General features: G+C 46.0%; 2 protein-coding genes across 4 annotated transcripts in view; both read left to right on the top strand.

Annotated features, from left to right (window-relative positions):
- VWF (von Willebrand factor) overlaps nucleotides 1-6135 on the top strand; it is a 173693-nt gene extending 167558 nt beyond the window's left edge. For both annotated transcript variants that reach the window (XM_017546163.1, XM_017546164.1), the window contains exons 48-52: nucleotides 1447-1545; nucleotides 2220-2348; nucleotides 3151-3190; nucleotides 5132-5229; nucleotides 5818-6135. In XM_017546163.1, coding sequence (XP_017401652.1) covers nucleotides 1447-1545; nucleotides 2220-2348; nucleotides 3151-3190; nucleotides 5132-5229; nucleotides 5818-6006 — 555 coding nt within the window. In that variant the 3' untranslated portion in view covers nucleotides 6007-6135. The remainder of the gene's footprint in view (nucleotides 1-1446; nucleotides 1546-2219; nucleotides 2349-3150; nucleotides 3191-5131; nucleotides 5230-5817) is intronic.
- A 3571-nt stretch (nucleotides 6136-9706) lies between these two features.
- ANO2 (anoctamin 2) overlaps nucleotides 9707-26798 on the top strand; it is a 384342-nt gene continuing 367250 nt past the window's right edge. For both annotated transcript variants that reach the window (XM_037744853.1, XM_037744854.1), the window contains exon 1: nucleotides 9707-9794. In XM_037744853.1, coding sequence (XP_037600781.1) covers nucleotides 9773-9794 — 22 coding nt within the window. In that variant the 5' untranslated portion in view covers nucleotides 9707-9772. The remainder of the gene's footprint in view (nucleotides 9795-26798) is intronic.

Raw genomic sequence — 26798 nt, forward strand, 5'->3', positions numbered from 1 at the left:
GACTCTTAATTCCACTGTTTCTTTATAATAAAGGTTATGTTTGGTTCTAGAAGGTGGTTAGATTATTGGTGGTTCATTTTGAACTATAGAAGTCTTGATTTTTAAACTACATTGAAGAGGATGTATTTCAGCATTTTTCTTAGCCCTAGGCTGAATATTTTAGTCCTGAGACACAGTCTTTACTCTGAAGGGGTGGCCCTTATGAAATTCCAGTGGAAACCTAGGTGTTTACCTAGCCCCTCCAACTTGTTAGAATTCAGACTGCAAACTCTCCTGTGTGGTGTGTAGCAACTGAAATGTCTTCTCAGGTCTCTGAACTTTCTAGCTGTTGTTTTGTCTCTGGGCTCCTTGTAGCTCTAATATAGATGTCTAATTAAGGGATCAACCAAAGAGTTCAGAAGAGTTTATATGCAGATTTGGGGGCTTCTTCTTTCTGACTTCCTCTTTTCTGATGTTTTTCCCTTCAGTTTCCAGCTATTCTAGCAGTTCCAAGCTCTGCCTGCTGAGTCCTCAGGCAAATACAACTACGGTTTTCTGCTTGAGTTCTGGCTGTCCAGTGGCAGACAGACAGTCCTTGTGGGAAAAGCCATTTAAACATGAATCTTGTCCATTATGATTCTGCATTTCAAGGATCCAATAATCTATACTTCATTTTTGATTTTGGTCTTCTTCCGGTGCTTTTGAACAGTTGCTTTAAATATTTAGTTCATTGTTTATAATCGTCATCTGCAGGAGAGTTAGTCCAATACAAGCCACTGTGTCATAGCTAGAGCCGGACCTTCATCTGAAGTTTCTAAGCTGACGAGTGACCGGAGTAGACCTAGGCTTCAAGATGGTCATTCTGGCAGATGTGTGATGACCTGTAGCAGGGGAGCAAGAATGAAGGTACAAAAGAAGACTATTACCAGAATCTCTGGTAGATAATGGTTGTATAGATTTGATGATGAAAGAGGAGACAGGTTAGGACAAGCAATGGATGAGTTTGAGATACATTTTTGGCAAGATTTGGCGCTAAGCAGGGAATGAGAAAAAGGGCGAAGTCAAGGATAACTCTCCGATTTCTTGTCTGAAAGACTGGGTGATAACACCATTTACCAACATAGGGAATACCAGAGAAGGATGAGAGTTAGGGCCAAAATCAAATTTCCTTTTGGATGCAAGTCTCAAGATGACGGTAAAATAATTGTCCAGGAAACAATTGAATTTGTAAGTCTGAAGCTCAGGGAAACGGGCTAATTTAATAGTTCTGGCTGCCACAACTTGAGTGAGGGAAGGAATGGTACGTAGGGGACTGAGAACCGGCAAAAGCTGGTTGGATGTTGACTTTCTGAATTCTAGGTGAAACTACCGGATAGGAGAGGTAAGAGGCCAGCAAAGTAAGCCTACTTATCATTGGGATGTTGAAGGGAGGTTAACTGCGGCTGCTTTTTCCCCCTCTGGATACAGGGCTACAAGGAAGAAGAAAACCCAAGGGAATGCTGTGGGAAGTGTCTGCCCACAGCGTGCACCATTCAGCTGAGAGGGGGGCAGATCATGACCCTGAAGGTAGGAGCGAGCTGAACGTCGGGGCTCCCTCTTATGTCACCATCTTGCTTCCTTTTTTGGACATTTTTCTTCAAGAAAGAGGGACTCAGTTTGGTTCAGCATCAGCTTCTTTTTCCACTTCTTTCTGATTTTATAAAGAAAAGACAGATGACTTACTGCAGGCACAGAATTTTCTCAATTATTTAGTTATTTTGCTGCTTCTCTTGACAAGAGTGTAGTTGGTGTAGGGCCACGTGATTTGGAGTTGGTTGATCTTTAAGATTTTCTCTAGCCTTGGGAGCCTGTAAGACTGGACAGGCGGTCGGGGGAAACAAACTCTGAGCTATGAAGTCAGGACTAGCTGGGGGGGCTGGGAGGTAGTGCCCTTGGTTCATCTCTAGTTCACTTACCGACCAGCCAGTTTGCTGTTGCTGTATCTCAACCCTTTAAGCATTTAACTGGTCAGAAGAGTCTACATATTGTCTACGTTAAGCAGCCCTGCTCATGGACATAAGTGTAAAACTGAGACTCCACTTCTGGTCTGTGTTCTGGGTGTGGGGGCTTTGTAATACCCCGTCTCCTCCTTGTATCATGGTTCTCCAGATTGTTTCCTCAGCTCCGTGGGGTCAAGCTCATGGTTTAAGTGGCTTTGTGAACCAAACACTGTCTCTGACTTTACTCCTCTTTCCTTCCAGCGTGATGAGACGCTCCAGGATGGCTGTGACAGTCACTCCTGTAAGGTCAATGAGATGGGCGAGTACATCTGGGAGAAGAGGGTCACCAGCTGCCCACCCTTTGATGAACACGAGTGTCTGGCTGAAGGAGTGAGTACTCACCCTGCTTTCCTGTTTACTGTCTCAATCTCTAAGAACACGATCCTTCTGAACAGCCTGGATCCTAGCTCTGGCATAATTTCCCAGTGTCCAAGGCAGATCTCTGGCCTACTTGAAGAATCAGTGGGCTTATAAAATCAAAGCCTATGGAGAGATAAAATTCTCCACAATACAGGATGTTAAAAAAGTAGTTTCCGGGCCGGGCGCGGTGGCTCAAGCCTGTAATCCCAGCACTTTGGGAGGCCGAGGCGGGTGGATCACGAGGTCAAGAGATCGAGACCATCCTGGTCAACACGGTGAAACCCCGTCTCTACTAAAACTACAAAAAATTAGCTGGGCATGGTGGCGCGTGCCTGTAGTCCCAGCTACTCAGGAGGCTGAGGCAGGAGAATTGCCTGAACCCAGGAGGTGGAGGTTGCGGTGAGCCGAGATTGTGCCATTGCACTCCAGCCTGGGTAACAAGAGCGAAACTCCTTCCCCCCCCCAAAAAAAGTAGTTTCCTTGAGGGAGGCTGACTTTTGATTCTTAAATAGGAACAAACTGATTTCCAGTCTCCCTGGGAATGATGATCCTGATGACTCAATTGGAAGAGAATTCAGAGTAATCAAAATTGTTTCAGCCCGGTCAGGTACGGTGGTCGTGCTGCTCACATTTATGGTAGGAAAGCATAGTTTACATCTGGACACTGAAGCCCAAGGCTGTGAGTTCACAGCTAAAAATTGGCCCGGAGCGACCTGAAAGTTGTCTGCTCTGTACTGTTTGTGCCTAACCTGTGATTTTGCTGTTTTCTTAGGGTAAAATTATGAAAACCCCAGGCACCTGCTGTGACAGATGTGAGTACATTACTATTATCTTGTCCTTTGAAACCCATCAGAGCAAGTCTACTGGCTTTTCTCAGCTTGCTCCTTGAAGCCCATTGGAGCAAGCCCAGTGACTGTTCTTTGGAGTAAGCTGTATTCCAAAAACGTATTTCTGACCACTGGTCAGTCATTATGTTCAGTCTTGCAGGGAGCAGCCTCCCCTTCCTGGATGTCATCAGACTGTCCTCTTGAGACCCCTTTCAGGTGCCCATGGAGCACTCTCTTTCCTCCTGCAAGCTCCCTCCTGTCTCTAGCTTCTTACCTGCCTTTCCCCTCATAGGGTCTTTGATTGCACGTAGTCCTGCCCTGGGACAATGTGCTCCCTCTCCAACCAAAGCTTCTTGAAGACAGGCACCTCGGATCTATGATCTTGGCGGAGTTGACTCTCAACACGTATCTATTCATGACTGTGCTAAAGCAGTCCCAAAGAGAAAGGGAAGCCACCAGCTGGCTGACAACAGCCCACAGGTGCTATGGGGGCTGGCTTGTTTCCCCCCACGTCTTCACTCTGAGCTCCTCTTGACCTTGCAGTTGTGTCATACCGATTGGTTCTCATTGCTCACAGCAGCAGCTTTGGAGACGAGACACAAGTCTGCACATGAGACAGTGTTCTTCCCATACACGCGTGTGTTCATGAGCTAATGCCGAATTTTCTGAATATAGAATTACTTGCCTGGACTAATTATTTTTAGGCTAGGGTTTATTATTATATTTTTGTCCTGGGTTCACAGGTCCGTGCTTATTTTCAGGCAGAGAAAGGAAGAGTGAAAACATGAAATCCCTCAGCCTTCAGTCATTCCTTCTTTTCTTGATGGCTTACTGTGACAGCCCCTGCCATTGCTGTAACCAAATCTCAGATCCAGGAAACACTCTGAAAGCATGTCTTTCTGTGATTCCCATTTGAATGGTTTAAGAATGTGAAGTTAGGAAACCATCAGAGGAGAAGAATTCTCTCTAGGCACACTGCATGTGGAATTTGGTTAAGGGACTGTTACCTTCAAAAGCACCACAAAGGGCCTTTGTTGGTCAATGTCTTCAGGAGACTTTGAGATCCTTAATGAGGACAATAAGCCAGCCTCAGGGATTTAAATCCACAGCAATGTAATATAGTATGTTGACCTAAATATGTTTTTCTTATTCATCCTTTTAAGGTAATTGGCAGGCTTTCCCTTTTACAATGAAATTATCTGGAAATTGGGAGGCAGATTAATATGTAGTTAGGGTTGATTTAGATTTGGAGTCATCTAAGGACAGGAAACTCCCAGTGTTCAGATTGGAATGGTAAGCTAGCATTACGTTTTTGAATTCCCAGTGGGCCAAGTAGAGATTCCGATCTGAATGCCACTAACTCCTGTGCCAAAGGAAACCCACGTCAGCAACCCAGAGTCAGCAGTACCAAAGAGAGGCCTTCACAAGGTGCCTGGGGATCTTCTTGGTCCCCACAGAGGCAGGATGTGCCCTTATATCACCACGACTTTGCCTCTCCTCTTACCCCAAGGGAGGGAAGAATAGATGGTCATTGTAGTTACTGGCTACTTCACTGCCCATTAGCTTCTGAATGTAGTTACAGGCACAAGAGGGTCGCTTTAGCCATTTTGGTTTTTAGAGTCTGCAATGATATAAAGGCAAGTCTTGCTCATTTTACATCACCATAGCACAGTGAATTTAGGCTCTTCCTGCAATTAAAACTGTACTATTAAGTAAGTCCAGCAATAACTGTATCTCTGCATATATGGGGCCAGGAACGGCCAAGGTGAACCAGGATAACTGAATTCCCTCCCTGTGGCTGGCTTTGGTTATTTGGTTACTGTGAAAGTGACCTAGTTCCAGTCCAGTGAGGGCACTGGGGCTGAAGAGTGTCCTGTAGAACCCCAGCCAGTCCTCAAGTTTGACCTTTCACCTGTCCTATTACAGGTGAGGTGCCCGAGTGCAAAGACATCACTGCCCGCCTGCAGTATGTCAAGGTGGGAAGCTGTAAGTCCGAAGTACAGGTGGACATCCACTACTGCCAGGTAAGGGCTCTGCTTCAATAAGGCCTGGGTGGGGAGGGCTGAGCCTTCCCCATGCTTGGATACATCTCCTTAGTTACATTCTAGAAGGATCTGGAGAATTCATAGGGAGGAGAAGGGAAATAAACTGGAAGCATTTCTTTTTTAAAGTAAATGTCTTATTGAAGTAACTGGGAACTTCTGACTACAGGAAAAACAAAAACGGAAGAAAGACTCAACGAATCCTTTAAAGAGAATGGAGAGTTATTTATGCAAGATGGAGGCTACATTTCCTGAAGATCAATCAAACATATATAAAAATTCCCTGCATAAAACATGCATAATCAGGCATAAAACATTTTATGCATTAACGTGCATAAAAATTGCAGCTGGAGGGATGTGGGTGTGATATTATTGCTGTAGAGTGGAGGACGTGTCAGATGTCCCTCTGACCTCCCTTTACAAATTGCCCAGCTGTCCTGAGTGCTTCTGGGTGAGATCAGACCTGCCTTGCTTGGCGGGGTCAGGGAGAAAGCAGGCTGCCCCAGAGCCCTGCCTAGGCTGGGACTTCCCACCATTGCGAATCCCCCATCTTCCTTTGCTTTCTTGCAGGGCAAATGTGCCAGCAAAGCCATGTACTCCATTGACATCGAGGATGTGCAGGACCAGTGCTCCTGCTGCTCTCCGACACGGACGGAGCCCATGCGGGTGCCCCTGCGCTGCACCAATGGCTCTGTTGTGTACCATGAGGTTCTCAACGCCATGCAGTGCAAATGTTCTCCCAGGAAGTGCAGCAAGTGAGGCTGCTGCAGCTGCATGGGTGCCTGCTGCTGCCTGCCTTGGCCTGACAGGCCAGAGCGCTGCCAGTCCTCTGCCTGCTCTGCTCTTGTGCCCTTCTGGGCCCACAATAAAGGCTCAACTCTCATCTTGTGAAAGGCTGCTGGTGCACTGTGTCTTAGGGCTGAGATGGCAACTGTGGGCAGGGGCTGAGTTCTGAGAGTGGTTCTGAGGGAGGAAGCCCCTCAGGCCCCATCGCAAGCCTCAGCGTCAGTGCGGGATACTGCCAACCTCTGAGAAAAAGGGATGCCTTTGCCTCCAGGGGTGGGAAAGGCATAGTGTCGGGTAGGCCTCTTCCAAAACTCAGCCCAAAGTAAAAGCGATTTTCCCGGGACCACTGGGTTCTCTAATCTCTAAATGGAGGGGCTTCTGAGCATAGCAGAGGTGTGGGCCCTGGAGCCAGGATCCTGCTGAGATAGATGCTGTTGTTGTCACATGGCTGGCAGTGTGGAGCTGGTGTCTGGCCAGGTGTGCAAGGATTTCTCTGAGCCTGTGGTTCATAGAGTTTCTGGTACCCATAGTGGCCCCTGTGGGAGGGAGAGGCGCTGAGGACTGAGGGGGACCTGGAAACAGGGAGCTGGCAGGTGCAGCAGTGTGGTCCCCCAACTAAGCCTGAGGGCATGAGCCCCAGACTTGGAGGCAGACCTGGGCTCCACATATGGCCCTTGCCCAGCTGTGTGGCCTCAAACAAGCCCATTAATAGTTCTTAGACTCCGTTTCCTCATTTGGAAAACAAGAATGTTAATCTTACTCATAAGGGGTGAAGATAAACAACCTCAGCCTAAAATAAGGCCTGCAAGTCCTTGGGTAACTGTAAATTGCTCCATAATCACGTAAGAAGTGGTGAGAATAACAGTGGGGAAATCAAGGCTTACAGTGGGAAGTAAGAGACTCTAATGTTGACAGCAGAGCGTTAGGGATTTCCTTGGTCATGAAGGCTGGACCAGTTGGGTTTCTTTCAGGCTTTACCCTTGATGCCAAGGCCCTACGTACTCCAGACGTCGTTCAGTGGAAAAGGAAGTGGTGTAGATAACACCAAACATCACTCTGTCCCCACATCACTAACTGGTACTATCACCTGCAGTTAGAGATGGTCCTTCCTTAAAATTTACGGCAGAGTTTTCATGTTCATGCTGGCAAGATGGTGGGGACTCTTACTGGGGACAATGCCCATGAGAAGGAAGGGGATGTCTTGGGTTACAGGAATTTGATGAAGAATTGATTTTCATTCCAAATACTTCTGACACAGGAGAAACTCAGCTCATTGAAAGTACTGGATGATGGAGCTGAAAGGGACTTGGACATCGTCTAGTCCACTGTCCCTCCTCCACTCCTTTACAAAGGATGAAAGCAGCTCAGAGAACTCAGGTGACTTGCCAAAGGTCATAACCGCTGGGTGGCAGAACCTGGGTAGGAGCTCCCAGGCCACTCCATCAGAGCCACACGATTCCCGTCGCTTACATTCTTCCCTTGCCGACACGGGGACCAGGGGCTGCTGCATCCCTGAGTTTCCACCGTTTCTGTTACTGCCTGAGCTTAACCTCAAGAGAAGCCACATTACAGGAAAATGGCATAGATTATGCTGAGTAGGTTTGGTGGGGAGTTTAGTGGGCAGAGGGGAGGAAGAATGGATAGAAGTTTTATATAACTACTCAATAATTCAAAGGTTGCTGTCTCTCCATCACCCCACTCCCAATTGTGGGTAGCCTCTAAGGTCTCTCTTGGTAGGAAACCAGATCCAGGGACAGGGAATTAACTGTCACTCTTCTGCCTGATCGCCTAACACTCTAGCTGCGGACAAGGTGTTATTGGAAGCATCAGCCCCAGAGAAATTTGGCAGGAAGGCTACCTCTGCAGCATAGGTCATTGATTTTCCAACTGCCTGTGTCTTGCTAGCTTGAATTTCTCATGTTTACTGATATGACACTTTACCATCGAGAAAAAAGCTGAACTGGAAAACTGCACGTTTTGATTATTAAAAAAAACCCCAAAACAATGGAAGGGAGCTGGGTAAAAATGATGCAGAAAGAGAACCTGGGGGAGGTAGCGTGCGCAGGGCAGCATCTTGGCAATCTTTCTTTATTTACAGGTATTCCAAAGGTGCAATCTGCATCTGGTTTCAGGCACCCTGTTTTGTTACTCACCCTCAGACCAGGCAAGACAAAGTGCCCCAAAGTAGATGTTTTAAGGGGAGTCTCAAGGAAGTAGTACACAGGGACTAAGAGACTGCTGGAGGGAAAGAAGGAAGGGAATGAATGAAGGAGCAACGGTGAGAACATTTTTTAATCGTTTCGGGATTGAAAGGACATGAGAACGGTCCCTGGAAGTAGGGAGAAAGGTGTTGTTAGGGACAGAAAGGAGCAGAACAGCAGAGTGCTATGCCACGGACTCCGGGGCAGGTGGCTTGCTTTGGAATCCTGGGATCCTCTTAGAGGCAAGTTACTTGACATTTAACACTGCAGTCCTCTCATCTGTAAAATGGGCACGCTGCAGTGATTGCCTCATCTACGTACTGTTAGGATTAAAATAACTACCATAGGGAAGGCACTGAGAAGGGTGTCGGGCAGAGAGGAAGTCCCGAAGAAGCATTAGGCCAGAGCTGGTAGTACTTTTAGTGGGCAGAATAAAGCCTTGGGTTGGGACAGCACATCTTGTGGTTTACCTTCGGCTCTGCCCTCAACTGTGGTGTCGCTTATTTCCCTTTGCTGCCCCAGGCTCCTTCTCTATAAAGTGGAATCTATCATGACCAGCCTACCTTATCAATATAGGAGAGAAAATCTTCATGCCTGAAGGTCAGTGATCACAAATGGCATACCTGACCTTAAATAGCACTTCTTCACTTTGAGGGTCCATGGTATTAATGAACTAGTTTTGCTTCTGGGCATCTAGGAGTTGCAGATTCCATCATCCAGAATGGCCCTTTGGAAGTTTTCTCTGCCACCCCACTGCCCAGGTACCTGCACCATCCCGGGGAGGTAGCACTTCTCTTGCTCTCTGGGGACGGATGTAGCTTTCCTAATCTATGCCCTCAACCCTCCTCAACCCTCCCAGCGTCTCATGGGGGAGCTCTTATAAAACGGACCCCTCCTCCTGCCTCTGGCAGCCCCTCCTTCTGTTCTGGGGTCCCTTGTGCCCCTACTCCCTGCCTCTTCTCCCTTTTGTCCTGCTTAACCTAGGGGAAGGTAAGGACAGCTGGTCTCCACCTAGTTAAAGGCAGGTATGGGGGATCCGGCGTCAAGGGGCTCGCCTCCACTCCTACCCCGGGATAACCCCTGGACAGTGGATGACCCTTTGGGGCGGCGGGAAGGAGGCTTTGCTGGCGGGATTGGAAACTAATCAGTCAGACAGTTCATGAGATAATCCGGCTGAATTTTTACACTGGAAGCAGGTTGTGCGGCGTCGCCCGGGCCTGGGGGGAGCAGGTAGCGTTTCCTGTCTCACCCCTAAGCCCCCGCGGACCCGAGCGAGTCCTGGACTCAACCCGGCCGCGGGACCGCGCTCCTTTCTCGACGCTCCCGGGCTCCCTGGGCCCGGGCGCCCAGAGCCCAGTGGGGAGAGCGGGGCTCGGGCTGCGCGGCGCCGGCGGCCGGGAGGGATGGGGGAGGAGAGGCGGCAGCCGGCGAGGGGCGGGCGCCGGGCCGGAGCTGAGCCGCGGTGGAATTAGCCCCGCGGCGGCATAAGCCTGCCCAGGAGCGCGCGGCCGCCGGCCGGCGGGGTCTGCGTCCGCACCATGGCCACTCCCGGGCCGCGCGGTGAGTTTCCCAGCTGGACCCTGGTCCTGGTATCCGACAGGTGGAAGGAGGGAGGGAGTGAAGGAGGTGGCGTCGGAACCTCCACCCTTGGGGACTGGTGACCCCCAAGGGAGCCTGGGCGGGGCGGTGCGGGAAGATGACCCCGTTTTCCCAGGGTAGGGTGTCTGAGGGACGACTATGTAATTTCCGAGACTTTTTTTTTTTTAAATCAAGGAGAGGGAAGGTAGGACAATGGAGGTTTGGGGCGGCCGCTTCTCAGTGATTGGTTATTGATTTCCAGTGTTGCCGATTCTTGTTACAAGTTCTAGGGACTCTTAGCCTAGAGCATCTGAGGGTTAGCAAACAGCCAGGCTGAGTGGGTTTAACTCCGCAACAGTCCGCTGAGGACAGAGCAAATTTGACTTTGGCACCCCTGGAGTGGCCTGGCAGTTTCAGAAATGTCTTCCAGCATCTTACCCTAAGCAGCATTCAGGAAGGGTCCCCAGATCAGTCCTTTACACCCCAGGCTGTGGGGAAACCCAGCTATACCTTCCCCAGGAACTTTTCTTAGAAGGAAAGCGAACTGAGGTGGAGTATGGAGAAGGACGCGTTATTCTACTGCTTTTGGGCAGGACCGACTTTGCCTGGGACAGGGACTTTGTCGGGTGTTGGTGTTGTGTTTCTGGTAATTCTTGAGAGAGGCATGACGAGGGAGGTGCCGCTCCTTTGGCATGAACAATGAGCTGAGTGGACTGGGAGGTGGTGTCAGTCACAGGCCTGATACTTTGTGAGCAGATGTGGAGAAATAACCTCCACCCCGCCCCACCCCAGCGGGACCAGGTGGAACCTCACTTGGGGCAGAAGATCCCATTGAGGAAGGTCAGGTCTCAGCCCAAAGGCAGGTAGCAGGTGGAGGGAGGATCTCACACAAGGCGAAGGTGCTTCCAGAGGACTGTGGTCCTCTTGGCTCTCCACCTGCCTGGCCTTTGTCCTTGGGACCTGGCATCAGAGCCCCTGCCCAGCTCTGTCACCGGGGCTCAGCTGCCGGGCATCCAGGGCTCATCTGCTCCTCCCAGTGTGTCTTGCTGTACACCCAGCATTTCTGGAGCCAAGCACCTGATTCGTTGCTTTCCAGCAACTGCTTCTTCTCTGAGTTGCTTCTATGTGGGAACCAGAGCCACTTTGCTGGTTTACTGTGGAGGCCGTGTGAGGGGTAAGGGTGGGATCCAAATAGACGCCTCAGGTTCTAGTCCAGTTTGTAGGTGTGCCATCTCTTCATCTTCCGTTGTGGGACAAGGCTGCAGGGTGAGAGGCATTTGGGCCTACTGTGGGGTGTGTCTATAATTTTTTGTAACAAGGGTCTAATTTCCTGGAAAGCTACCCATCCTGTGGACCCTTTCTGTGGGCTGAGAGAAGCCCATCCCACCCTATGCATGTCATTGCTAGAGCATATGGATAGCAGGTATTTGACTGCTAGGGACGGTGATCTTGCTTCTATTACACAATAGAATCCATCTGTATTTGTTTAAAAATTGTGTAAAAAATTTCAATAGTTTTTAGGGTACAGGATTTTTTTGGTTACATGGGTAAGTTTTTTGGTGGTAAATTTTGAGATTTTAGTGTACCCATCACCCGAACACTGTACATTGTACCCAATATGCAGTCTTTTATCCCTTACCCCTCCTCCAACCCTTACCCCCAGGGTCCCCAAGGTCCATGGTATCATTCTTATGCCTTTGCATCCTCATAGCTTAGCTCCCACTTATAAGTGAGAACATATGATATTTAGTTTCCCATTCCTGAGTTACTGCGCTTAGAATAATGGCCTCTAGCTCCATTCATTTGTTGCAAAAGACTTACTTTTTTCCTTTTCATGGCTGAGTTGTACTACACACACACACACACACACACACACACACACACACACACACACACACATTTTCTTTATCCACGCATTGGTTAATGGGCACTTAGGTTGGCTCCTTATCTTTGTAACTGCGTATTGTGCTGCTGTAAACATGCATATGCATGTGTCTTTTTTATATAATGACTTCATTTTCTTTGGGTAGATATTGCAGTAGTGGGATTGCTGGATCTAATGGTAGTTCTACTTGTAGTTCTTTTTTTTTTTTTTGGAGACGGAGTTTCGCTCTTGTTACCCAGGCTGGAGTGCAATGGCGTGATCTCGGCTCACCGCAACCTCCGCCTCCTGGGTTCAGGCAATTCTCCTGCCTCAGCCTCCTGAGTAGCTGGGATTACAGGCACACACCACCATGCCCAGCTAATTTTTTGTAGTTTTAGTAGAGACGGGGTTTCACCGTGTTGACCAGGATGGTCTCGATCTCTTGACCTCGTGATCCACCCGCCTTGGCCTCCCAAAGTGCTGGGATTACAGGCGTGAGCCACCGCACCTGGCCCTACTTGTAGTTCTTTAAAGAATCTCCATGATGTTTTCCACAGTGGTTGTACTAGTTTACATTCTCACCAGCAGCGTAAAAGTGTTCCCTTTTCACCACATTCATGCCGGCATCTATGATAAGTTTTGACTTTTTAGTTACAGCCATTCTTGCAGGAGTAAGGTGGTATCCCACTGTCGTTTTCATTTGCATTTCCCTGATGATTAGTGATGCTGAGCGTTTTCTCATTTGTTGTCTGTTTATGTATCTTCTATTGAGAAATGTCTATTCTCCATCACTGTTCGTAACCAAGTGGTTAGGGAAGCCCTCTCTGAGGAGATGCATTTGAACAGAAATTGCATTAAATGAAGGAACGAGCCAGGCAGATATCTGGAGAATTATCTGGCAAAGGAAGTAAAGGCAAAAGAACCCATGGCAAGGGGATGCTTGGGCTGAGGAGGAATAGTGTGGGGAAGCCAAGTGGCTGCAGCAGAGGGATCAACAGGGAGAGACATAAGAGCCAGCCAGGTCGTGTGGGTCTTGTGGCTCAGGCCATATGTTCTTGGCATTCAAAGGGAAAAGGAAGACGATGAGTAACATGGCTCTCATTGTCTAATAAGAGGAGACTGGTTCATCTACACTAAATATCACGAGTTCATGGTGATATTGATGTAAAATATTGCCCAACATAATGAGCTGTATTTTCCTCAGTAGGCCTTTAAAATGAGTATTAATTATCACATGGGCGTTTATTATATTATTTTTCATTTTAAAAGAGGGGTATTTTTGTTTTATTCTTTTCTGGTCCATTCTACCCTATTAGGCTTTAAAAAATGCTATTTGAAAACCATGGAATTTACATCATAACTAATTAATAGGTTAAACCTGTAATTCTAAAAGTAGCGACTTAGTCATAGGGAACACTCAATGGCTAATAGTTCATTTGGAGCAGTGACTCTGAGTCTCCTTTTCCTTCCCTGTGTAAGAAAGGAATGCACGACACTTCCATCAGGAAGAGGTCTCAGGAAGAATTCTTAATCGCATTTCCATTTGTTATCCTTTTCCTTCAGCTGGAGAACATCCTGTAGCATTGTTTGAGGTGCAGTTCTGCTGGTGACATTCTCACAGCTTGTGTTTTTATGAAAAATGTCTTTATTTCATCCTTATTTTTGACAGATACTTCATTGGATATAGATGAATGGTTTTACAGCTTTTTTCCCACCCTCCCCCTCAGCCTTCTTTTGGTCATCCATTGTTTTGGTGAGAAGCTAGCCTAAATTCATATTTAAATATTCTTCATTATCTTATTAATGTATAATCTCTCTCTTTTTTTTTTTGAGATGGAGTTTCGCTCTTGTTACCCAGGCTGGAGTGCAATGGCGCGATCTCTGCTCACCGCAACCTCCGCCTCCTGGGTTCAGCCAATTCTCCTGACTCAGCCTCCTGAGTAGCTGGGATTACAGGCACGCGCCACCATGCCCAGCTAATTTTTTTTGTATTTTTAGTAGAGACGGGGTTTCACCATGTATAATCTCTTTTTAATATGGTAGTGTTCAAGATTTGATATTCAGTTTTGATTGTTAGTAGTTTGACTCTGATGTATCTAGGTGTGTGTTTTTTTTTTAACTTGGGTTAGCTGGACTTCTTAAATCTGTTATTACAAGTTGTTGTATTTTATCAAATTTTGAGACGACTTCAGCCACTATTTATTCAACTTTTTTATTTTTATTTTTTATATTTTTTCCTTCTTCAATGATTTTTTGATCTGTTTTTCTTCTCTTTTTTGTGGAGCTCCAGTCACATGAAGGTTAGACTGTTTGGTATTGCCGCACTAGTTCCTGAGGTGCTGTTAAACTTTTCCAGTCCTTAGTCCCCTGCTCTCTAGATTTGATTACTTTTAGTGGATCCATCTTTAACTTCGCTGATCCTTTCTCTGCCTTCTCCAGTTTGCTGTTGATTCCACCCGATAGATTTTTCTTTCTCTGATTGTAATTTTTAATTCTAGGAGTTCCATTGAAAAACAGCTTTATTGAAACACAATTCAAATACCACCTGTACCACCTTTAAAGGTGTACAGTTTGGTGTCTTTTGGTGTATTCACAGAATTGTGCAACCATTGCCGCAATCTAGTTTAAAGCATTTGCATTATCCTAAAGAGAAACCTCACACTCAATGGCAGTCACTCACTTTTCCTCCCTCCCCCTAGCACTTGGCGACTGTAAATCCACTTTCTCTCTCTATGGATTTGCCTGTTCTACACATTTTATGTAAGTGGAACCATACAATATGTGGCATTTTGTGTCTGTGTTCTTTCACTTATAGTGCTTTCAAGGTTAAGGTGTATTGTCACATATATCAGGACTTCATTCCTTTTTATAGCTGAAAGGATATTTCCTTGGGTGGACAGACCACATCTTGTTTATCCAGTTGCCAGTTCATGGGCCTTTGTGTGTCCCATTTTTGATTACTATAAATGATACTGCTGTGAACTTTCAAGTACAGGTTTTTGTGTGTACATGCTTTTTATTTTTCTTGGGCGTATACCTAGGAGAGGAGTTGCTGGGTCATAAGTTTAACTTTGACTATCAGACTATTTTCCAAAGTGGCTGTGTGTCCTATTTTTGATTACTATAAATGATATTGCTGTGAACTTTCAAGTACAGGTTTTTGTGTGTACATGCTTTTTATTTTTCTTGGGCATATACCTAGGAGAGGAATTGCTGGGTCATGAGTTTAACTTTGACTATCAGACTATTTTCCAAAGTGGCTGTACCGTTTTACATTCCCATCAGCAATTTAGGAGGGTTCTGATTTCTCCACAAACTCACCAGCAGTTGTTATGATTCATCTTTTTGATTATTGCCATCCTCATGGATGTGAAGTTGTATGTTATTGTGGCTTTGCATGAACCCAGGAGCAAAACAGGCCTGTCACTGGAGAAGGAAAAGCTCTTCTGCTTGCAAACCCGCCAGCATGCTTAGGCTCCCTGGTTATAGAAGTGTGTGCCTCAGTGATGGGGAGGACTGTCCACTTGCACGGCTTCTGTGTGGCTCTTCAACTTCTAAAACATATGTTACAGAATTGATCGTATGCCAGTTTAAGAATCAGAGGGGCAGCTATCCGTGGTGGCTTATGCCTTTAATCCCAGCACTTTGGGAGGCCGAGGCGGGCGGATCATGAGGTTAGGAGTTTGAGAACAGCTTGACCAACATGGTGAAACCCTGTCTCTACTAAAAACTCACAAAAATTAGCTAGGCATAGTGGCATATGCCTGTGATCACAGCTACCCAGGAGGCTGAGGCAGCAGAATCGCTTGAACCCGGGAGATGGAGGTTGTGGTAGGCTGAGATCACGCCACTGCACTCCAGCCTGGGTGACAGAGTGAGACTCCATCTCAAAAAAAAAAAAAAAAAAAAAAAAAAAGAATCAGTGGGGCAGGAATGGGCTCTACAGAATCTAACTAAATTCAAATGCTAAATGCTGCTAAATTTAGTTAACTTGTGCCTAAATGATTTGATCCAATTTATAGGTGTACTGGAGGCAGGCCCACCTTCCATATCAAATGGGAAGGCAAGCGTCTTTCTCTAAATTGACAACATCAATCTGTGGCATTCCAGGAGGAACCTCAAGGAGCAACAGAATCTCTTGGCCAACTACCGTCACACAGCTCACCATCCATCCATCCATCCATTTAAAAACCATTTAATAAGCATTTACCACATCCCTGCCTTGTCCTGGGTGCTGAAGTGAGATCTCAGAGCCCACTTGGGGAAACAGCTGTGGAAATCTATAACTTTAACACAATATAAGGTGTGAATATGACACACCAAGCTTTTCATTTTTGGTAGGGCCCTGTGATAGACTAATACCTGCTTACCAAAATCCATGTTCTCCTCTTCTTCCTGAACACACATCTTGATCTTATTTCCTAGCCTCCCTTGCAATTGGTTTTGACACTGAATTTTATCCAGAGGAATCTGAACAGTGACATGTGCTACTCTGGCCTGGTCCCTGGAAGCCTTCCAGGCCTGTTCCTCCATGCTCTTTCTACCTTTCAGAAAACAGGCAGGGCAGCTTGCAGGGCCACCTTGGAAGTCATAGTTAAAGTTGGCAGAGCCTCCATCACACTGAGTTTCTAAAAAGCAATGTGCAAAAGAGCCATCCCACCAAATTGTTTACCCACTTAGAACTATTACTTTAGCAAGAAATGCACTGTTGTTATTTCTTGTTCTCATTTATTTTTTAGTCTATGTGCTATATCAGCTAGCTGGGCATTACTCCAACTCATGTGGTACCCTTCACCATCAGTGTGGATAATAATAAACTACTTATAAGAGATTAACTCAGTCCACTGAGAGACTGTTCATGTGAAATCCCATACTTCAAAGCCTTGCTCGACAGAGCCTCTCCCAATTTTCCACCAACCTGACGGATTTAACCCCCCTCACACTTCTGCATACCACAGGTGGGGAGAGAAACTCAAAAGCAGGGATGGATATAATTCATCTTTGATCCATACTGCAGCCTGACACATGGTAGGTGCTCAATGAATGGGTGTTTCATTGAGTAGGTGCTCAAATTGAAATGTTGAAAAGAGGACCAGAGAGACATCTCTAGGCAAAGTCATCTCTTCTGTGCTTTGTGGTTTAGAATTCTGGAGCTTTTGATTATGTTGAATCAAGTATTCTTGAGGAAACAAAGTTATTTTTAAAGAAAAGTCTTGGCTTTCGTTACAGGTGCTCCTGTGGCCTACCTCAGGACAAGAAATAAGGTTGGGATCTTAGCTTATCTTAATTAAAAAAAAAATAGGCCAGGTGGTGGCTCACGCCTATAAACATAGCACTTTGGGAGGCCAAAGAGGGTGGCAGATTATCTGAGGTCAAGAGTTTGAGACCAGCCTGGCCAACCATGGCCAACATGGTGAAACCCCATCACTACTAAAAATACAAAAATTAGCCAGGCATGTAGCTGTAATCCCAGCTACTTGGGAGGCAGGAGAATCACTTGAACCCAGGAGGTGGAGGTTGCAGTGAGCTGAGATCGCACCACTGTACTCTAGCCTGGGCAACAGAGTGAGACTCTGTTTCAAAAATAAATGAATAAATAAAATAAAATAAAACCATTACTTTTCTAAAAAAAAGTGTGTGGATCACTTTTGAATTGACATCAGAAAGTCCTGTTATTTTTGGCCCTTGCCAATAATCTAAATTTGAAACTACTTGCTAACAAAATACCTTTTGATTAAAAACCTGACTGTCATGAACCTCTGCTTCCAGAAATAATGGAATAACTGGTCCTGGTATGATAGACATTCTGTCATACATTATAAAACTGGAGAAAATATGTAAGTCAATTATTTTCAGGCACTGAACAACAACCAGCACGGAAGTACAATCCCTGAGAGAACAGAAATCTAGCCCTCTCAGTGCAGGCTGTTTACTGGGGTCCAGGGATCTGGAGTCCAGGTGGAGGAAAGGATCCCACTGAACTGAGGAGATAGAGATAAAAATTTGGAGCAGCTTAAATGGCTGGAAATTATGGGGAAGAACACAAGAGAGGAGGAACGTATGTGAAAGGAGGTGCCCAGAGTTCTCTTTGGGGACCCTTCATGAGTCCCTGGCTAAGAGTGAGGCTTCACATGCACAGGGTGAAGCACATGGAGTTTGCCAGAGAGAAGCTGCTACAGCACTGAGATCAGAACAGAAATGCTAGAGGTTGAACGGTCCTGGGACATGTTGAGAGTCCATCCCAACCAGAGTGGCAAGGCCTCATGACAGTGTCCTAACACATGTGTTCTAACACCCCAGGCATGTAGCTGAGGCCCCCAGGGGCTTCGTTTTAGGAGTAAGAACCACACGGTAGAGAAAAATTTACTCCGGATGGTCCCTGAAGAACACTAAGAACAACCTTGAAAGAATCAATAGGGAAGAGAGAGTTTAGAGATTGAACCCTACCAGATTACAGCATCTTGAGAAATACCTTGGATTTTCCACAACATACCCTAACAATAACAGCAAACACCTGCATAAGCTGAGAGTCATCAGCCAGTAATTGAGCTCCCTGCTAGAAAGTAAAACAAAAATTTCTAACCCTCTTGATAGGAAGATAATGTTGTATCATTCACAATGTACAGTATACCATACAACTTGCTAGACATACAAAGAAATAGAAATAAGTGACCCATGAAAAAGAGACCACCACCACCACCACCAAGCCAAAATGAAAAGACAGCCAATGAGGTGGAAGAAAATACCTGTGAACCATATATCAGATAAGAAGTTAATATTCACAATATATAAGGAACTCACGCAACCCAATAGCCAAAATACAGATAACCCAATAAAAACATAGGCAGACGATCCAAAGAAGACATAAACATGGCCAACAGGTGTATGAAAAGGTGCTTGACATCACCAGTCATTAGGGAGATGCAAATTAAAATTACAATGAGATAGCATCTCATACCTGTTAGGATAGCTATTATAAAAAAGAGATAAGTCTTTGAAAAAATGTAGGGAAAAAGGAGGCTTCATACACTGTTGGTGCGAATGCAGTCAGTGTGGAAAACAGTTTGAAGTTGCTAAAGAAATAAAAACGTGGAATGACCATATGACCCAGCGGTTTCTCTTTTGGGTGTATACTGAAGGAAGTAAAATCACCACCTGGTAAAGATATCTGCTCTGCCATCTTCATTGAAACATTATTCACAGTAGTCAAGATATGGAAACACCTAAATGTCCATCACTGTGTGGTAGAGAATTCTGGAGCTTTGATTATGTTGCATCCAAGTAAATATTCTATGAAAATAAAATCCTAGGCCGGATGTCGTGGCTCACACCTGTAATCCCAGCACTTTGGGAGGCCGAGGAGGGTGGATCAAGATGAGGTCAGGAGTTCAAGACCAGCCTGGCCAAGCTGATGAAACCCCGTCTCTATTAAAAATACAAAAAAATCAGCCACATGTGGTGGCGGGCGCCTGTAATCCCAGCTACTCGGGAGGCTGAGGCAGGAGAATTGCTTGAACCTGGGCAGCAGAGGTTGCAATGAGTTGAGATTGTGCCACTGCACTCCAGCCTGAGCAACAGAGTGAGACTCCATCTCAGAAAAAACAAAAAACAAACAAAAAATAAATAATTCTATAAAAATTCTGGAGCTTTGATTATGTTGAATTCAACTAGAGAGTCACGTACAAAGAATGAAGTTGGACCCTTTACTCACTCATACATAAAAATTAACTCAAGGTGAATTGTATCTGTAAATATAATAGCTAAATCTATAAAACTAGAAGGCAACATAGGAGTAAATCCTCACAACCTTGGTTTAGGTGATGTTTTCTTAATGTTACACCAGAAAACAAGCCTTCTGTCTCAGTTTGCTCACTCCTAACAAAATGCCAGAGGCTGGCTTACTTACGAAGCGCAGAAATTTATTTCTTGCAGTTCTCTGGGTTGGGAAGTCCAGGATCAAGTGTCAGCATTCAGTGTCTGGTGATAGCTGCTCCCAGCTTCCAAGATGGCACTTTGTTTTTGTGTCTTTACATGGGAGGAGAAGGGCAAAAAGAGGGTCTAGCTAGTTGCTTCGAGCCCTTTTATAATGGTACTAATCCATTTGTGAAGGCAGAGCCTTCACGACTTAATCACTTCCCGGAGGGACCCGCTTCTTAATTCTGCTGCATCGGAGTTAAGTTTCAACATGAATTTTGGAAGAGACACAAGTAGTCAAACCATAACACATCAAAGAAAGAATAGACAAAATGGACTTCATAAAAATTAAAAATGCTCCAAAACAGCATTTTTGGTTGCAGGTGCTTTTCTTGACACCGTCAAGAAAATTGAACAGACAACCTACAGAATGGGAGAAAATATTTGTAAGTCATATATCAGATAAAGGCCTTCTATCTGGAATATAGAAATAACTCTTAGAATTCAACAATAAAGGGATGAACCTAATTTTAAAATAAGCAAAGGCTCTGAACAGACATTTCTCCAAAGAAGATATTCAAATGGCTAAAATAAACACATAAAACAATGTTCAACATCATTAGTCATTAGGGAACTATAAATCCACCCAAATGGTGGTGCTTCTTTCTTCTAATATTTCGAGACCTGTGACTAGATCTGTGCTCACTGTTTTGATTCTGTTAGTGATTCTCTAGTCCAGTGGTCTCAATCCTGGTTATACCATAGAATCACCCCAGACAAATTAAGTCCAAATCCCTGGAGGTGAAACCCAGACATCAATATTTTAACCTTTTTGGAGGATTCCAATGAATATCCAAGGTTGAGAACTACTCTGTGTCCCCATTTGTCTTTTTCCAGTTGCAGAATCCTAATATTTTAAGTCTGGCTTCCCATAGCAGGCTCTTTCTACCCACAGAATAGGACTTGCATGTTTCTGTGCCCCTTCTCCAGAACTTCTTTTCTCCCAGTTTTGTCCTTTGGGATATGGTGACCATAAATTCACAGATGCTCAAATGAAGACATATCCTGGTTTTAAGTAAGAGCAATCTGTGTTTGGCTAGGCCACAGTAGCTTGAGGGAAGAGAAATTATGAGAAAATAAAAAATGTATCCCTCAAGTTTCCCCCCCACTGGTTATTATGGTATCTCCAGTCACCCTTGAAGTCTGACCCAGTAATAATGTCCCTAGGGGTGTCTTCAGTGCATTCACAAACAATTCTCTCGACTTTTACATGGTATTAGCATTGTGGTGGATATTCACTATTGAAATTCCTTTGAAATAGTAATAATTGAAAGATGATTATGTGCTAGGCCGTATGATCAGGGCTTGGGATACAGTGATGAACAAGGTAGGTGCCACTGTCTCAGGCAGTGTGCAGCCAGCCCATTAAGCTCACTGTCTGTACAATATGAATTTACTCATATCAGTTAAAAAAGCTATAACAGAGGCATTTTCTGAGTGCTTTTCTACAGATTATAAATAAATATATTTGGGATATTTTATAAAATTCTCAGGATTGTTCCTATCCCTCACGTCTGCTGCAACCTTCTATAACCCCCCGCATCTCACCCAGTTCCTAAGGCCTCAGCAGGCTGAGAGTGGGAGACATGATTGGAAGAGCTGCTTTAGGCTTTAACCTCAGTCCCAGTCCATTTTGGGTAGGAGAAACCTGTTCCTTCTTTGGAGAGATGAGAATAAGAAAGACATCATCAATCTTGACATCATCAATCCTGGGTATACCAGGAGGAAGAGATGGGACTTTAGCAAATAGCACCACCTTTAGCAAACAGTCTTAGGAATCGTGCAGGGGGAGAAATCCTTGAGCCCAGGGCTGCTGTACAACCTGTCAGGAACATGCCAGTGACATTTATCTTACTGTTCACCGCTGCCCTCAGTTTAGGACGCTACAAGAAATATTTGTTTTACTAAGCAGGTGTGCCTTAACCTCCCTATTCAGAAAGCTCCACATCAATAAACATGACACTCTGAAGTGAAAGTAGCCACAAGAATTGTGCTACTTACACTGGTTTGTAATCTGGAGGGCAAGGTTTGACTGCAGCCGCCCCCTCAGCCTGTGCCAGGCAGGGTGTCCTCACAGGAGACAAATCCAGATTCTGGCTGTGGTGAAAGGGACCACTTTGCCCTGACTCGATCAGTTAAGGAGCTGTGCAATAACCTTCCACGTACCTGAGTGAGTGTGTAACTTATTGGGTTGGCCAAGCCTGGTAAAGCTGTTGGAATGAGTATGTGACTCTTTTTAAGTGTGAAAATAAAGATATTTGTACAGAAAAAAAAATGGTGGAGAGGGATGAAGGACGTGGATGAAACCCACTGAGTAAACCCAGGATGTCAATGGAAGAGCAGACAGAGCGAATCTGCTGCTAAACAGGTGATGATTAATGAGCGAACAGACCAGTTTTGACCAATTTTGTGCTGTAGACTGGCTGCTTCCTCATGACATACAAGGAGGGGCATTTGTACCTTAATCTCATCAGCCACACTCCAAACCACATTGTAGGATGGGCTGCCAACGAGTAGGTTTCATTTAGGCAACTCATACAGTTTGTAGATTTCGTCATTGAGGGAAGTACTTCCTGAAATGCATTTCTTATTCAGTTGCATTCTCAATAAGGTAATTCTCTCTTATTCTTATTTTCTTGGTCTTAACTGTTAAGGTCTTGGGTCTGAGCGGTGACTACAAATGCTATTTGTAAAAAAGGTCTTTTTAAAGGGCAAGGGATGTTAAGAATGTCCATTCAGGAAGGGATTTACCAAGTAATGTTGGCCGTTTGTCTTCCTTTTGCACAGCATTGCTTAGTGGTGAAAAGTGTGGGCTGTGAGTGTGCTGGTGATCTTGGACAACTCACCTGGCCTCTCTGTGCTTCAGTTTCCTCATCGGTAAAATGGTGACAACAATGATACCTATCTCACAGGGTTATCATGAAGATTGCGTAAATTGGTACACGTAAAGTGTTTAAAAGTGTCTGACTCATGTAAGAAGGTGTGAGCGATTAGCGTTGTTGTTGTTAGTAGGGCAGTTCTATGTTCAGTTCAGCACGGGGGATCTATCCTGTTTCAAAATTCACTCATAAGAAAGGACTCCTCAATTCCCTACATCGTCACCTCAGAAAGCTTTCAGAGCTCTTATTGCATCCAGAGCTCTGTGCTAGGAACACAAAGATATAAAAGGCAAATCTTCTGAACTTCTGGAGGACTTTCTTCAGTGGTTAGGGAAGGCTTGGTACAGGAGTAGGACTTTAGCTGGGTAGGACTTAGATGAGTGGAGAGGACATTCCAAACAGAGGTAACTGCATAGGCACAAAGCAGGCATCAGTTTGGGGACAGGGTTGACTAAAGAGGAATGTTCTTACAGGGATTTGGCAGCAGAGACATGTAACAGCCAGCTGTGTGTGGAAGTCTTTGAATGCCAAGTTGTTTGTAAGCCTCAAGACAATGGAAGTTTCGAGTAGCAGTGTGACCAATGAAATAAAATTTTGTGAATTTTATAAAGGGTACCTGTATCAGAAAAGCAGTTAGGAATCTGTCCAGCCTTTCTAGACACAGGGCCACAAAAAATAAAAAATAATTAAAAAAAATGAATCTGTCCATCCATTTATTCACCCACCCACCCATCCATTTATCCATCCTTCTCCTGGTACTCAGTTTAACCTCACTACAGCCAGGGCCGTCTTTCTCATGCAACCTGATTACGTTGTTCTCTTGCTTAAAATCCTTTAACGTTATTATAAATTGTGAGCCTTGTTAACAAAGTGAGATTTGGGGTCATTGCAGGGTCGGGGAGAGAGGTTTAGAGGCAGAATGGCAAATAATTCCAAAGACCAAAGAAACAAAAAAGCCGGTCACCTTCTGGGAGCTGCAGGCAGTTCATTCTCTCTGGAGGTCTCTGTGTGTGTGTGGCTGTGTGTGCGGCTGTGTGTGCACAAGTGAAGAGTCACTAGCAGGAGATGACATTGGGAAGGTTGACAAGAAAGATGCTGAAGGGCCTTGTAGGTCATGTTAAAAAGTGTGCACCATACATCAGACAGGGCCCTTTCTGTGCCCCTCAAATCCCACCAGGTAGCTGGCTCCCTTTGAGGACTCTGGACAGAAAAGGAGAGTAAGGAGGCTGGTGGTCCTTGCTCTCAGGAGGGCCATGATCTCAACCAGCCAAGCCCGAGGTCCATTGTAATGGATCATACAAATCACTGCCTTTCTCCCTGGAGTCTCCTTTCCTCCCTTGCCCATTGGTAGATGCCTAGTTAACTCCTCTAGATGCGTGCAAAAGCCATGTCCTCTGGGAACCTCCCTGACAGCTCTAGGCAGAGCTGAGGGCTTCTGCTTCCATGGGCCCTTCTTCATACCTCCACGTTGACTCTCCTCCTATTCAATTATCTCCTTGTTAGTCTTTCTTCCTCACTAGTCTACCTTCTTTTCATTAGTTGCTTTCACACCAGTCTTCCTTCCTTACTAGTCTACATTCTCTCTTTATAGGTCTTCCTTCTTTGTGAATCCTGGGGCTTGATGGAAGGAACCACATTCTGTTTAGCTTTAATTCCCAATATTTTATACAATGCCTGGCAAGTTAAATGGGTCTGCAATGAATGAACAGAGATGTGAAATATTGCTTATATATCATCTCCACCCCAACCTCCCAAAGAATACTCAGTTGCTGTGCTTGGAGCCTGGCCTGATGGTGTGTGCAATGAGGGTACAGGGGAAGGCCAGCAGGGGATGAGTGCTTGGAGATGAAGTGGTCCAGACAGGTAGGTGTGGACTCGATCATGAAAGATCCTGTATGTTAGGTTAGACAATTTGGTCTTCATCCTAACAAGAGTGGGAAGTCCCAGAATGGGAATAACTTGGTCAGATTATTTCAAAATGGTAATGGTAGTTGCGGTGTGAGCCCAGGATGGGAGAGAAGCAAGATTAGCAACAGGGAGCCAGCCTGCTTGTATCAGAGGGGACAAGGTGAGGATGCAAACGATGGTGGTGGCTTCATCAGCAAAGGGGAGCATGAGCACTGCAGAGAGAGGGCTGATTCTGAGCCAAGGTTATAAGGCAAGCAGAACCCAAGAGGCACATTTGCAAATGGATTTTTGTGTGTGTGTGTGTGTGTGTGTGTGTGTGTGTGTGTGTGTGTGTGTGTGTTTAGGGAGGAAACTGGAAAGCAGTCCTGTTACCGTGGCTGTATGCAGAGGCTAAGGGAGGTGCTGTGCCTGAGTCTCAAATTTTGGCTCTTGTCCTGGGTCTAATTCATGCAGGAAGCGGGGCGAGACCTGGGTGTAAATATTGATGCTATCTGGAGTGAAGTACCCAGGGCACTCGAGGAGGGGTCCAGGGGGAGGGCCTTCCAATCTGAAAGCACTCAGGGCTCTCTGAGGCTCCTACCGGGGCGTGCCTTCAGCATGACCATGGCTGCCTAGACCCTGGTGCTAGCCTGGGAGTGCGGATGCTCTGTCTCCCCGCAGAGCAGCCCTGGGCCTGTCTGGTTTTGCTGGAAGCCGTGGCTTTGGGAGGTTGGAGTTGGAGCTGGCCCCTCATTTCAGGGCCCTTCATACTTCAGCAGCCAGGACTTGGGAAAGAGGCAGTAACGATGCCAAGAGGGAAACTCGGAGGAAAAGCCCAACCGCCTGGAAGTCCAGCTTCCTCAGGACACCTCCTCCTGCTGCTGCTGGTCTCTCTTGGAGGCTCTGGAAGCTGCCTAGGTCTCTGCTGACTCACCTTGCCCCAACGCCATGCCTAGTGAACTCACCTCCTGCCCTTTCTCTGCACAATCGGGCCCCGTCTTGCTCCTGACTGTGTCTCCTGGTCTCCTTGACTTTGGTGTTTCCAGTCGGCTACACGCCCAAGCTTCTCTCACTCTCACTAGCCCTCCACATTCTGCGCCTGCCCATGTCCCCTGTGCAGAAGGGCCTTTCTAGCTCTCTACCTACGCAGTGACCTTGGAAGCTTCCTGCCAGACTGTCTGGGGGTATAGCATGATTTAGAGGTCCCAGCCAGAACTCCTGCCTCTCAGCCCCGCTCCCCTCACCCCGTTAGAGATGACGCCTTCAGGCTACGACTTCTGCCCCATCAGCATGTGGGTTCCTGCTATCTGCAGAGCCTTTTAACATTTTCAATATGCTTTTTGTCAGTATCACCTCAGGACATCAGCATGGGCTGTTTGTACTTTGGTGTAAATTAGCTGATTAGCAAGGAAGTCAGTGGTTAAATGAGGAAATGGGTGTTGGATGACCCTGAGGGTAGATGGACAGTGGAGGAGGGTGGGGGGGGATAGAAAGAAGCTGAGGAGGGGCTTCGGGCAGGCTCAGGAAGGAGATTTCGGAAGGGTTGGTGCAGGGAGACTCTGAAAACAAGCTCCACCTATTTTTTCATTGAGATTTGGGCCTCTCCATCCTTCCGTGTCTGCTCTTTTCTCTCAACATTTCTGATCGTGCTCCTTCTTCATCTCCCTCTGTAGAGTGACCTAAGGTACCGGCAGTCCTGCAAGGTGGTGAGGTTGGCTCCAGTTAGAAGAGACAGAGGTCTTGCCTGAGGTCACTGATAAAAAACAGCCAAGACTGCCTAAAGGACTGAAAAGGGTGTGGTCACCCCTGATGAGTAAATCCACTTGTGTTAATGGTGGGGACAGCCAGCCAGTGCTTCTCCTGCTTAGTCTGGGGGAAGCGTTCAGGAGGAAGTGGGTGGTGAGCAGGCAGTGGGGTGGGAGAGAAAGGGAATTCCAGGGACTTGAAGAGGAGCAGCTGGAGTGAAGTGGAGAAGAGATGGATGACGGAGGCAGCACGGAAGCCCTGAAGTACGCTTGGATAATTGTCCTGTGCATTTTTTGTAGCTCACATACTTCCAAGGAATGTTATTTTTTCCTCTTACTGTATCATCACACTCACTTTATGAGGAAAAGATATAATAATGACACCTCCCCTAATCGTGGAAGTAAAAACTAAGCTCAGAGAAAATGCATTCTTTTCCCAAAATTGTGGCAGTGTAATGACCAGGAGGCAGGAGTCCCTGGTTCCGTGGGGGCTTGCCTTGGGGCAGGGTGCTGGTGGTGAAGGCTTCCTCTGACAACACCATGTGGGTCCTCCAGTCCTGCACCTCCTCCAGTCCTGCACCTCCTCCAGTCCTGCCTGCACCTCCTCCAGTCCTGCCTGCACCTCCTCCAGTCCTGC

The sequence above is a fragment of the Cebus imitator genome, unplaced genomic scaffold (assembly GCF_001604975.1).
Source record: "Cebus imitator isolate Cc_AM_T3 unplaced genomic scaffold, Cebus_imitator-1.0 Scaffold187, whole genome shotgun sequence".
NCBI lineage: Eukaryota > Metazoa > Chordata > Mammalia > Primates > Cebidae > Cebus > Cebus imitator.